Source organism: Stegodyphus dumicola, chromosome 8, assembly GCF_044657685.1.
Source record: "Stegodyphus dumicola isolate Sdum_Otavi_A_Nest chromosome 8, ASM4465768v1".
NCBI lineage: Eukaryota > Metazoa > Arthropoda > Arachnida > Araneae > Eresidae > Stegodyphus > Stegodyphus dumicola.
This window is the reverse complement of record NC_140775.1, coordinates 11,139,368-11,151,761: the sequence shown is the minus strand read 5'-3', so window position 1 is coordinate 11,151,761 and position 12,394 is coordinate 11,139,368. Positions and strand designations below refer to the sequence as shown.

Sequence of the window (12,394 nt, the reverse complement as noted above, 5' to 3'; positions counted from 1 at the left end):
TAAATTCAGCTATCGAACTGAATTTTTGCGACCTCAAAATTTCGATTTGCGGACCCATAGTTAAAGAAACTCTGTTTTACATCATAGCTCTAGCCAAAACCACATTTTTATTTTTTATTGTATAGCAAGATGAGACGGAGTGGGAAACTGCGTCTGCCCTTTCATTAAGAATTTGTTTACGATTACTGTCTATTGAAGTTCTCATTTCGTTTTTCTCGTTTTTGTTTGTTATATATAGTCTCGGAGACGCCAAAGAAGCCTCCGTTCGGCTCCCAGATAGAATTCTGTGTTCTATGCTGCAGAATATATATATATGGATATGGGACTTGCAAAATTTGCTTGCATATTTTGTTTGGGAGTTTATTAATTGATACGATTATGAGAAGCAATTAATGCAAAGTTTTTTTGCTTTTTAACAAGTTCAAATGTTTGAATAGGGATCGTTTAAAAAATACCATCATATTTATACAACTGATGACATGATTTCTTGCAATTACATATTGCACCTCTTGAATCCAAAGCAATTTATGTTAACCTTTTGTGGCTCAAGTGTTCCACTACATGGAACACCCAAATTGATTCGGTTCTGAAACCTTTAAATTCAACCGTAAATAGATAACAATGCCTTTATAATATACTTTGAACTTTTCTTTTTAAACAGTAGATAGCAGCATATCACAAGGAGACACAGAATTTTCATTTATTATGTGTTATTAAAATCCACTTTTTTTCAAGTAATTTTCTCTATTTTTTTAATGATATAAAAAATTTTATTTGGAAAAAAAATTAGGCATAATTTTCCTGGCTGTACTCCAAATTATTTGTTCTATATTTTTTTTAATCTTTCATACAAAAACCATACGCAGAATCATTAAATAAAACCAGGTGTTCCATTAGCGGGAACACTGCGCCTTTAGCGATCTCATGCTGTTACGAATCAGAACATCTGTACTTAGGAGAGAACATCCGTTGTTTAGGGGGGGGAGGAATTCAAACAAAGCAGTATTGAGGGGTGAGGTGTGTTTTGTGTTATGAAAGCTCTAATATTGGCATCTCGAATTTTTTTGAAGTAGTTTTTTTTTTAGGCGGGAATTTTATTAGTAGCTTGACTCATCTTTACTTAGACCGAATTTTTTGCTGTCGCTTTTTAGTCTCATTCCCGTTTATTTTCAATAATTGTACAGATATTTTTCGTGTATGTATATATTATAGGCTTGTTTTTCTTTATTGTTAATATTAATCGTAGTTAATTTTTTATTATTAATTTTCCATAAATGGCGCGGAGAGGTCTAACTCTTTCCGAAGCGCTAAAAGTGTTTCATGAATTACCCTCGGATTACAGCCCAAAGATTTCCGTTTAAATTTGCTGTGTTCGCTCTGTGCCATGAGAGCGTCAGAGATAACTTTGAAGAGGCGACTTCCTTCAAGACCTGAAGATACTCCCAGGCATAAATTAAAGGTTTCCGAGGTTTTCCCCCCGCTACAGTAGTGTTGAACACATACCGGTGAAGGGTACGCGTAGACGATGTGCACATCGTAGCACGAAGCAGAAGCCGCACAAAACAAGTTTTATGTGCAAAACCTGCAAAGTTGGTTTGTGCTTCCATCAAAAAGGTGTGACTTGCTTTGAACAATTTCACGAAGCTAAGAAATAGGAAAATTTGTAAATATTTTTGTATATAGGACTTGTGTATATAGATATTTATCTCATTTATCCGTATATATTCAAGAATATTGTGTATATCCAGGAAACCATGTATACAGCCATAATACAGAGTTTTTTCATTCTTATACAAACGCTTCTACTCATTTTCGTGCTTCACTGCAATGTCCGCTTAGTCGCACTTTTAAGGTGGTCTACTACAGCAGCATTACAATACTAAAAATTTTTTTACACGCAGAATCGCTAATTAAGAAACTATGTTGCGTGCAATTTGGCAGAAATATAAAGCAATAGGTCAGTTTTCGAATCACAATGTTAGAATCAGGTTTGAAATGAAATTTACTTAAATATTATATTTTAAAAAAATTAGTTTGAAATACGTAATTTTAATGTGTAGTTTGGAAAGCCATCAATAGATGGCGCTACGAGTTAAAATTTAACATTGTAATCTTATTTCTGCAAAAATTCACGAAGTAATTGATTTTGATATCAGTTATAAATCATATTTTTTTCTAAATAATATTTAGAAGCGTTTCATATATTCCTTTATACACAGTTTTCACTAAACATTGTCAGCTGTCAGCAGAATGACGTTTACGGCAACCCTATTGCATTGCTATTCCGCACTCGTTTTGTTTACATTTATTTGTACTGTGGTCAGTTTGCAAAAAATATGCGAAAATATCAAGGACGACCGAAAAAACATCCTGGTTTTAATAAAAGATCCAGAATTCAGCGTAAACGTCGAGCTCAAGAAAAAAATATGAAATTAAATTCCCGAGATGTGGAAGATTCCGAACAAGCGGATGTTTTCGAAAATTGAGAAATAATTTATTCTTTATATCGACTACCCCGTGTTTATGATTTCGTAGTAAGTTAATTCCGAAGTAAAATATGCGTATTTTTTTTATTGAAGGTCAGAAATTATTGATACAACTGCATCTGTGTCAAAGGAGAATCATTGCCCGGATGATTTTTTTACAAAGTAAGTTTTTTTTTTTTTTTTTTTTTTTTTTTTTTTTGTATGTGTGTGTATGAGGGGATGCTAATAATTGTTCAATTCTGTTATAATAATTTATTCCTCCATTCACACTAAATTGTTGGGAAATATTGAAAGGGTAAATTCCAATTCACAAGGAATTGCTGAAATAATTGAATCTTTTCAAAAGTATGAGCATGTTCTTGCGATCTAAATTGAATTCACCATCATTACATGTATTATTGGAAATTTTAGTCATATGTTTGCTACGAAATGCTTTGTCAGTTACCTATGGTATATTTTAACAGGTGTATGCACATTTATTCATGTGCTCGCTGTTCAACTTGCTTTTTTTTATTATGTCATTTACTTGGATGTTAAAACTTTCTTTTAGCGTTGGAACATTTTATGATCATTTCGTAAAATTTATATATAAATATATATTATTGCTTGTTTATTTATGGTTCTGTGTATTTGTCATGTATGCATGTTGTGAAGTGTAGTTTTTGAAAAATATGTCACAAATGTTAAATTCCACCAAAAGCTGAATTGAATTGATATTGGGATGCAGGTAATTAGAAAATATCTGCTGTGTATTTTGAGCGTAAACCAAACTAGTGCCAAGAATGGGACCAATACGCTCAGGCTTGCTTAGCCTTTTTGCCATTGTCCAAATTGAATTATCTCCAGTATAAAGGGAGTGAATGCTTTCTCTGTATAACATTAAAATATCCGTCTGATCAAAAATCTACCAATAAGAAACTTTTCATATGTTATGTGACAGACTTTCTGCAAACAGAAGTCCTCAGCTCTGTTCTTGTACATGTTTTTTAATTGTGGTTCAGATGTGTACTTCTCAAAGGAATTCTTCTCATAGGAAGATTATCTGAACATTTAAAAACTATATTCTGCTTTTAGGGGCCTAATATTTTATGCCCCTAAAATTAATATTGAAATTTCTAAAATGTTGAAAAATATGTCATCTGGATTCTGTACAAAAAATATAATCCCCTTTTTCATTTCTGCATTTGCAATTCCTGCATTTTCTTTATTCCTACATTTTTTAATTGGAAGGAATTTCATTCGCAGAGCCCTCTAATTTATTCTTACAAATCATGTAGTAATGTACCATTTTAGATAGATATAAATAACACATTTTGTAATTTTTCTAAACTGTGGTTATACAGCATGATATAATAGCTACACAGGGTATGGCGAAACAGTATACAGCAATATCTGTCGCACTGTCTGAGATGGGTGGTAGTCATACATAGCTTAATGCTTAAATTTGTTATGTGTTATTTATTTATTCATGTTTTTTTTTTTTTTTTTTTTTTTTAATTATGTTATAGCAGTTTATTTCTTTCATTCTTAGGTCCGGAAGTGAAAAATTTGACTTTTCTACGCCAGAAGTTACAGCTAATGTTCCTAAGACAAACCAGGCTTTCCTGAGGTAAGTTGGTTTATTTTTAAAATAGATATTAGCTGTGCATGATATTACAGTTACTTAATTATGGTTAACTAATTATGTATTAATTTAGAAGTCAAGCAACCAAAATCAGCGTTATATTTTCAAATAGTGAATATTTCAAAATATGATGCTGATTTTTGTTGCTTGACTCTCAAATTAATACTTGGTCGGTGTGTTATTGTATCTTAATTAAACTAATTATGGTTCTTTTCTTCTCAGTTCTGATCTGGACATTTCAGTTATTGACTCTGACGTAGAAGGTAGAAATACAAGCTCTCTTTTGGGGTAAATATGTATTTCTCTATGCCAAAATTAAAATGTCATCATTTATGTTATCATTTATGTTACAGAATTTTTAAGAAAAATATAAGGATAAAATTTTTTAAATAATTCTGATTACTACCTTTGCTTTCCTCTCATAATGTGCCTCAAATTAGAGCAATTAGACAACAAATTTAAGTCGTGATCTTTTTTTTCCAAGTTTTTTTTTTAGGCTTAGGAGTATAAATTGCTTATCCCCACAAGACAGTGCATCTTCTTAGTATGCCATCCTAAGGCTCCGTTCACATGATGGTATAAATGTCATAGACGCATAATCATAAGGCACAAAATGTGGGAGTTCCATTCACACCTGCGAGAGAGGGTCTAAGCCATAGCCAATTAGAGAAGCTAAATTTGTGCATGCATGTATGTGTCTACAGCTTTCTCTCTCAATAGGTTTTATGTAAAAGCTCTGATTGGCCGACTCTTATATCAAGTCGGCACAAAGTTGAAAACTTCAAGCTTAATGCCCAAACTAGTTTTTGTGACATAGCAAGGTCTGACTACAAAGCGTTGTTAGTTGGGAATTATGACATTTATACAACGGCTTGAATAGAGCCTTAGAAAGCCATTTGGTAACTGAGTTATCCACCATGAAAGAGTTATTCTTGCCCCTCTGAATTCAGTGTTTACTGGAACACGAACATTTTATACTCAGGTGTAGAGGCCCTTCATGTGAAACCTCCGGCACACAAAGTAGTGACTAATATTGCACGAGCAAATGACACTGCGAGCATGGAAGCAGCAGTTGTGAAGATGACTCATCTTCTTGTAGTAATATACTGGTAATCCAGTGTATTATTATTGTTAATTTATTTGCTATCTGTTGCCTAAATTTCCTAAACCTAATTGCGAATGGGCTGCCTGCATGGGCGTTTTCATGGTTTTCCCCGTGTATATGAGCCATTTCCCTTAGAAAGTCCTCCATGAAAGCATTCCTCCTCTTAGGAAGATCAAGTGCTTTGCTGTCATCAAATAAGCCAAATTTAAACCTAATTTGTAATATTTATATATATTAATTATATATATGTATATATATTGTATATATATATATTTTAGCTTGGAGTCTGAGCCTCTTCAGGAGAACCTTAATGATGAATTTCTGTGTCCTGATTCACCTTTAATTATCGAAAGGGAAGATCGACAAAAGGCAAATCCATTACCATCTGGCAGAACAATTTGCAATATGTCTTTTGTAATAGTGCAGGCTAGGACATTAGAGCAACATTCCCTAAATTGTAAATTTGGAGGATCATTTATTTTTAACAAAGTGATTCGACGTGGTCTTGTCACTACATATAACTATGTATGTGATAAAATTTTATGTGGGGAAATGGCAACAATTTGTTCTGATATGGAGAAAAGCAGCCTAAATCAGCTTGCAGTATTAGGTGCGTTATCTACTGGCAGTGGATTTTCACAAGAGGAGGAAAAGTTTAGCATCATGGAAATTCCGTATATGAGCAACTCAACCTTTGCTTCTTGTGAGCGAACTACTGGCAAAATAATACAGGGATGTGCACAGGAAACTATGTGTGCTGCTATAGAAGAGGAGAAAAGGCAGGCAGAACTTCGCATTGATAATGATGGTTATCACTGTATAACTGTCATTGTTGATGGAGGTTGGTGTAAAAGAAGCTATGGGCATGGTTACAATGCTTCAAGTGGCATATCTGTTATTATAGGCATGGTCACCCAGAAAATTTTGTTTGTTGGAATTCGCAACAAAGTGTGCCTTATATGCAGTGCTATTGAAGATGGCAAGATGCCAAATAAAGTGCACCTTTGTTGGCGAAATTGGAATGGGCCTTCTACAGGTATGGAAAGCAGTGCCATTGTGGAAGGTCTGAATTATCTCCAGTGTGTTCACAAAATACGTTGTACTCGACTTGTTGGAGATGGAGATGCTAACACAATGGCCAAAGTGAAAGAAAGCGTTTCATATGGAGGACGGGTGATCAAAGTAGAATGTGCTAACCATGCTGTTCGAAGATATCGCAGAGCTCTTGAGAAACTTCAGCAAAATACTGCGCGCTTCCCCGGGGCTAAAGGAATTGCTGCCCGTAAATTGCTGAAAATTAAAATGCCACTGTTAGTCAGAGGTGCTAGAGTAGCTATAAAAGCTTATGCTTTACCTAGCCATTATCAGCACACACAAGAAGCTATTGATGCATTAGTATCTGACTTGAGAAATGGGCCACATCATATATTTGGCAAGCATGATGCTTGTAGTGCTTTTTGTGCAAAGAAAGGTGCAGAGTTGGACAGCACATACAATGAAATTTTTTCCTCGGGTATGTTGCAAGCTATTGAAGCAGAAGTGGGAAGAGTACTGATATCGTGTAGCAGTACTCTTATTTGGAATGCCACAAATAATCCTGCTGAAAGCTTCATGAGTCAACTGTGTAAAACATCTGGTGGAAAAAGAGTTGATTTTTCCAAAGCTGGTGGCATGAACAGGTGTGCGAGTATTGCTGTCATGGCCTATCAAAATCCAGCACAGCAGTGGCAAAAAAATGCACAAAAAGCTGTAACAGGAAGTAGCCCCAGGACTCCAACTTTGAAATTCTTAGCTTCCAGAAATAAGCGCCATGTAAAACGTCTTGAGAGACGTAGACTTTTTGACACTGAGAAGAAAAAGAGAAATATGAGGAAAGCAGGACATATTCAGCAAGGTGGGGATATTTCTTATGGTGATTTTCCTGAGAAACCAGACCTATCAGATGAAGCATATGAATTGGCAGCTAAAAATTTTTTTATATCAATTGAAGTTCCAAAAAAAGATTCTCTTGAGGCCGTAACACGTGGACAGTCATCATCTGAAAGATGGCGTCATGAAAGATCAAGAAGAATATCATCATCCTTTTTCAAAGATGTTGCTGATAGGCGTCCAACAACACTCAGTGCTGCTTTAGTGAAACGTATCATATATAATGATAACGTTTCAACTAAAGCATTAAAGTATGGCTTGGCTAACGAAGCAGTAGCCTTAAATCAATACAAGGAAAAGCACATGGGAAAAAACATCAGACGTTGTGGCCTTTTTATTGATCCTAAATATCCCTTTCTTTGTACTTCGCCAGATGGATTGATAGACGAAGATGGATTACTTGAAATAAAATGTCCTTATACAGCCAGATTCTCAGCAGACTTGTCAGACTTTTTCAGCAAGCCTAATTCTGTTGGTCTTCGGATGGATGCTGATAATAATCTTTATTTACCGAAAAGCCACAAATATTATTTTCAAATTCAAGGGCAGTTAGCCATAACAGAGAGGAATTGGTGTGATTTATATATATGGTGCAGAGAAGATGCAATCACATTAAGAATACCCGAAGACAAAACTTTCTGGATCAGTTTAGTTCCAAAACTCGAAAAATTTTACGTGAATTGTATTCTTCCTGAGCTTGTTGATCCAAGAGCACCAAGAAAAATGTCTCTTAGAGAACCGAAGTATATTGTTGATGCTAGAGCACAGAATGAGAAACAAAAACAGGCCACTGCTTCTGTAAAACAAACACAAGAAAAAAGAGAAATTGAAATTTCAGAAGCAGATAAAATTATTTCATCTTCTAGAAAGAATGCAGGAGAGAAAAGAATCAGGAAACCAAAAATTATTTTTGATTTGTAATCAGTAACAAGCCAAGCCAGCACACCGTAACATTTTCTACGTCTGAATAAAAACTATGCCTGCAACAAAGCATTATGATTAAATCCATACCTAATTAGAATATTACCCCATTTCTCTAAAAAAAATATGTTCAAAAAGTCTCTGCTTTCAGTAATAGATACGTCTGATCAATTCTGCCATAATTCTGTAATCAATACTTGAAGCTAGAATCTCCTGTGCTGCACTGCCATTGCATCTCTTTTCTGAATGTTTCATCATCCACTTCTCATTCTAAATATTCCTGTGTGCTTTCATTTATAGCTGCTAACTTGTTGTGAACATTTTCTGCACCACATGTTATATTTTGCAGTGTAAATAATGCGTGCAATCATATATTTTGGTTTTAATCATCAGTAACTTTGGTAAAACTACATTTATGCAAAGAAGACTTCCATAAAGTCACAGTTTCTGTGAAAAAGAAAATAAGTTTGATGACCTCTGTCATAATTCAATAAATAATTTTTTAAAATAGCATCACCTGTGCTGCACTAACATTGGAAAAAATTAAAGTCATCTCTTTTCTGAATGTTTCCTCATGCACTTCTGTTTCTAAGTATTCTTGTGTGCTTTGATCCATAGCTGATAACTTGTTGAGAATATTTTCTGCACAACATGTTACACCTCTGAACTTAAATACTTGCGGTAAAGAAGTATTTTGGTTTGAATCATGTGTAACTCCAATATAAGTCCATTTCTCCAAGGAAAACCTCCACAAAGTCACTGCTCCTGATTCAGCTGGAAGGACATCCATACAATGATATTTGAGAAGAAGACATACAAAATTGAGTATTGTGGAAAGATGATTGCTTATATCTTGAACGTGGATGATCCACTTGTCTACAAAACTCATAACCATTCTAAAAAATAAGGACATCAAATTTCAGTGCATCCTGCTCTCACAAGAGAGAAAGGTGATCATTAGAAGCCTTCCCAGCTCCACATGTTAATGCTGCCTCATGTTGCATAATATAATAATACACACACTGGCCAATCAATAAGAAACCTTTCAGATTTTCATCTGAATGCATGCTAGGGATGAAATATCCAAATTTTTTCTATGATGTGGATTATACTTGGTTAAAATGCCAGTATAAGTAAGGTGTAAGAGTGCTTTTCATGATGAATGAAGTAAAATGGGGAAAAAAGGCGGCAGATCGTTCACCATTTGAAAAAGGGGCTTATTGTTGGTGCACATTTAGTGGGGGCATCGATTTCGAATCCTTCTCTAAAAAATGTAACTGCAGTTCGAGCATAGTTTTCAAAGACAGTGATCGGCGGTATCTCCGATGAATTGTACGGCAGAACACGGATTCAACTATCACAAATCGTCAACCAAGGCTCTTCCCAACAAATTTCAGCTAGAACTATGCGCAGCGAATTGCAGAGGGATAGGAATGCATAGTTTTGGTGCCTGTAAGAAAATCACTCAGTTCTGCCGACATGCAAGACTTCATTTTCAGTGGTGTCGAGAAAAGACACTGGACATCTGAGGATTGGAAATGGGTAATGTGGTGGGATATTACATTATGTATTACATATTAAACATAAGTTATGGGTTACCTCATAACTACAGAAGGTTCCTGTTCGCTGCCAGAAAAGGTTGAAGTAATCTGCAATGTAAATTACCGACAATACATGAGCTTTGTTCATTTATGGGCATGATAAAATTTTATCGATGCTTTTTGAAAAATGCTGCAGAAACTCAAGGAGTCATACACGAAATGTTAAAGGGTGATAAAAAAAGATCATTGTAAAGTTCCATGCACAGATGAAGGTGTTTAGTGTATTTAATTATGGCAAAGCACACTAGGGCTATCTGCCTAAGAGAAGGGATGCCTTCGTGGAGGACTTTCTAAGGGAAACTGGCTCATATACACGTTACACATGGGGAAAACCACGAAAACGCCCATGCAGCCAGTACGTTCGTGGGATTCGAACCTCGGACCGAACTACCAGTGTTCAGCGATTTTACCGCTCTGCCGCTGGTAGGCCTGCACAGATGAAGGAATTCACCAGTTTGAGAAGTGCAAATCTGATTTAGTCAATGGTGCCCTTTTGTGTTTCCCAATGGATTACCCTTTGTGTGCAGATACATCAGACTTTCCTATAGGATCAGTATTGCAGCAATTGGAAGAACAAGAACAAGACTGAAAACCTATTGTGTTCTACTCTAAAACATTAAATAATACACAGAAGGTTTATAGTACCTATGACAGAGAATTCTTAGGAATATATCTTTCTGTCAAGCATTTTAAACATGTATCGGAAGGACGCAAATTCATCATACTTACTGATCACAAGCCACTGTCATATGCATAGAAGCAAAAGAATGGGAAGGCATAACCCAGACAACAACACCAACTTCAGTATATATCGGAATTTTCAACTGATATTCAGCATATTGATGCCAAAGAAAATTTAGTTGCAGTTGAAGTAGTCTCAGTTACTGGCTATGAAGCAGTAGCAGATGCTCAAGAATATAATGAAGAATTGCAACATTTAATGACAGGTAGTGCTTCACTGAAATTTAAATCATCTACATTAGCATTTTGGAAAACATTTAAGATGTGACAGCTCAACAACCAGTATCAGGCCTTTTATTTCAAAGCAATTTAGACAACAAATGTTTCATCAAATTCATAATTTTGCTCCTCTGGTATCAGGACAACTGTCAACGAGATGACTGAAAAATTTATCTTTCCAAATATAAAGAAAGAAATTCACGAATAGACTTAAAGTCCTGTTAATTGTCAAAGGAGCAAAGTCAACAGGCATACAAAATCTAAAATAGCCGAGTTCCAAGCACCTCATGCTAGATTAAGTATTGTGCAAGTTGACCTGATTGGGCCATTACCACCATCTGCTGGTAGGACGTATTATCTGACATTTATTGACCATTTTTCCTGTTAGGGAGAAGTAGTTCCTTTACCAGATATCACAAGAGAAATGGTTGTCAAAGCATTTTACAATCATTGGATTAGCAGATTTGTTGTGCCTAGTTCCATAATCTCAGATCAAGGAAGACAGTTTGAGTCGCAGCCTTTCAAGAGCCTTGCAAAAGTATGTGGTGCTAAAGTTTTACGTTCCACTCCATACCACCCACATTGCAGTGGGAAAATTGAGCAGTTTCTCAGAACTTAAAAAAATGCAATAAAGGCTCACAGCAACATCAGATGGACAGAAATCCTTCTAGGATTCAGAGTTGCAATATGTCCTGATACTAATCAATCTGTAGCTCAAATGGTATATTTTATGCAAATAAGGTTACCATGTGAGTTTTTCGACTACCTACCACTAAAACTAAATCTGAACCATTTGTAACAAATTTACTGTCTTTTATGGATCAGCACCAGTTTATCAACTGCTAACAAACATAAAATATTTATGCATAAAGACTTGAGATCATGTTCTCATGTGTTTGTGAGAACTGATCGTGTGAAAAAGGCACTTGAATTTGCTTATTGAAGGACCATTTTTTTGTGGTGAAAAAATATGATAAATATTTTCGAGTCTTAATTAAGGACAGACAAGTTAACATTTCATTGACAGACTGAAACCAGCTTATTTGTTACTTTCGAACAAATTACTAGAAACAGTGACTAAAAATAAAAAACCATTTCACATTTCATGTACCCAAAATTCTGATATTATACCTAACGTCAAATCTATTATTCTAGATGGTATGAAAATCAGAAAATGTGTTGGATTTAAGGACTAATGTTTTGTATATTTTGCTATACTTCATCATCTTCTAAATATTAGTAAATATATATCTGCATTAGTGATAATCAGCTGTGAGCACATAGTGCACCATCTGCAACTCATTTGGGTATAAACTATGCTAGTGATTATAATGTCCTTGCTTTTTCCCATATGCCATATGTTGCATGAAATTTTGTTATATGAATCTAGCTTCCTGTGAGGAATTTCTGTGATCTTTCTAGTATGTATGGTCAAGAATTAGGCTTGTGATATACTGTCATGATTTTGCCCACATGTTCCCTGAATATACTACCATTTCCTTAGGAAGACTTCCAAGAAGAATACTGTTGTGAGTTCTAAGCCTAACTATGGTTTGGAACTGTTTATAATGAATTATTGGGATTCTGCACATGTAATGTGGATGCAATTCTATTTCCATTTAGAAGATTTTCTGCAAAGGCAATGCTTTAGCTGTGAGATAATTCTGTTTTGGAAATAAAACTGATATTTATTTAGATTTGTGGTATTTATAAGGCAGTTTATCAATAGCAGGTAGCATCTTGCCTCTTTGCTTTGATCAGGGCCTGT

General features: G+C 35.0%; 1 protein-coding gene across 1 annotated transcript; it reads left to right on the top strand.

The window, feature by feature from the left end:
* The first annotated feature begins 1,829 nt into the window (after positions 1 to 1,829).
* LOC118193945 (uncharacterized) lies at positions 1,830 to 12,032 on the top strand. Its single transcript, XM_085821574.1, has 4 exons — positions 1,830 to 2,648; positions 4,018 to 4,095; positions 4,333 to 4,398; positions 5,494 to 12,032. Exon 4 carries the CDS (start codon positions 5,621 to 5,623, stop codon positions 8,063 to 8,065), a length of 2,445 nt encoding a protein of 814 aa, XP_085677700.1. The 5' UTR covers positions 1,830 to 2,648; positions 4,018 to 4,095; positions 4,333 to 4,398; positions 5,494 to 5,620; the 3' UTR covers positions 8,066 to 12,032.
* Positions 12,033 to 12,394: the final 362 nt, after the last annotated feature.

Coding starts and splice junctions, on each gene's coding strand:
- LOC118193945 (XM_085821574.1), top strand. CDS start 5,621: ATGTCTTTTGTAATAGTGCAGGCTAGGACATTAGAGCAACATTCCCTA.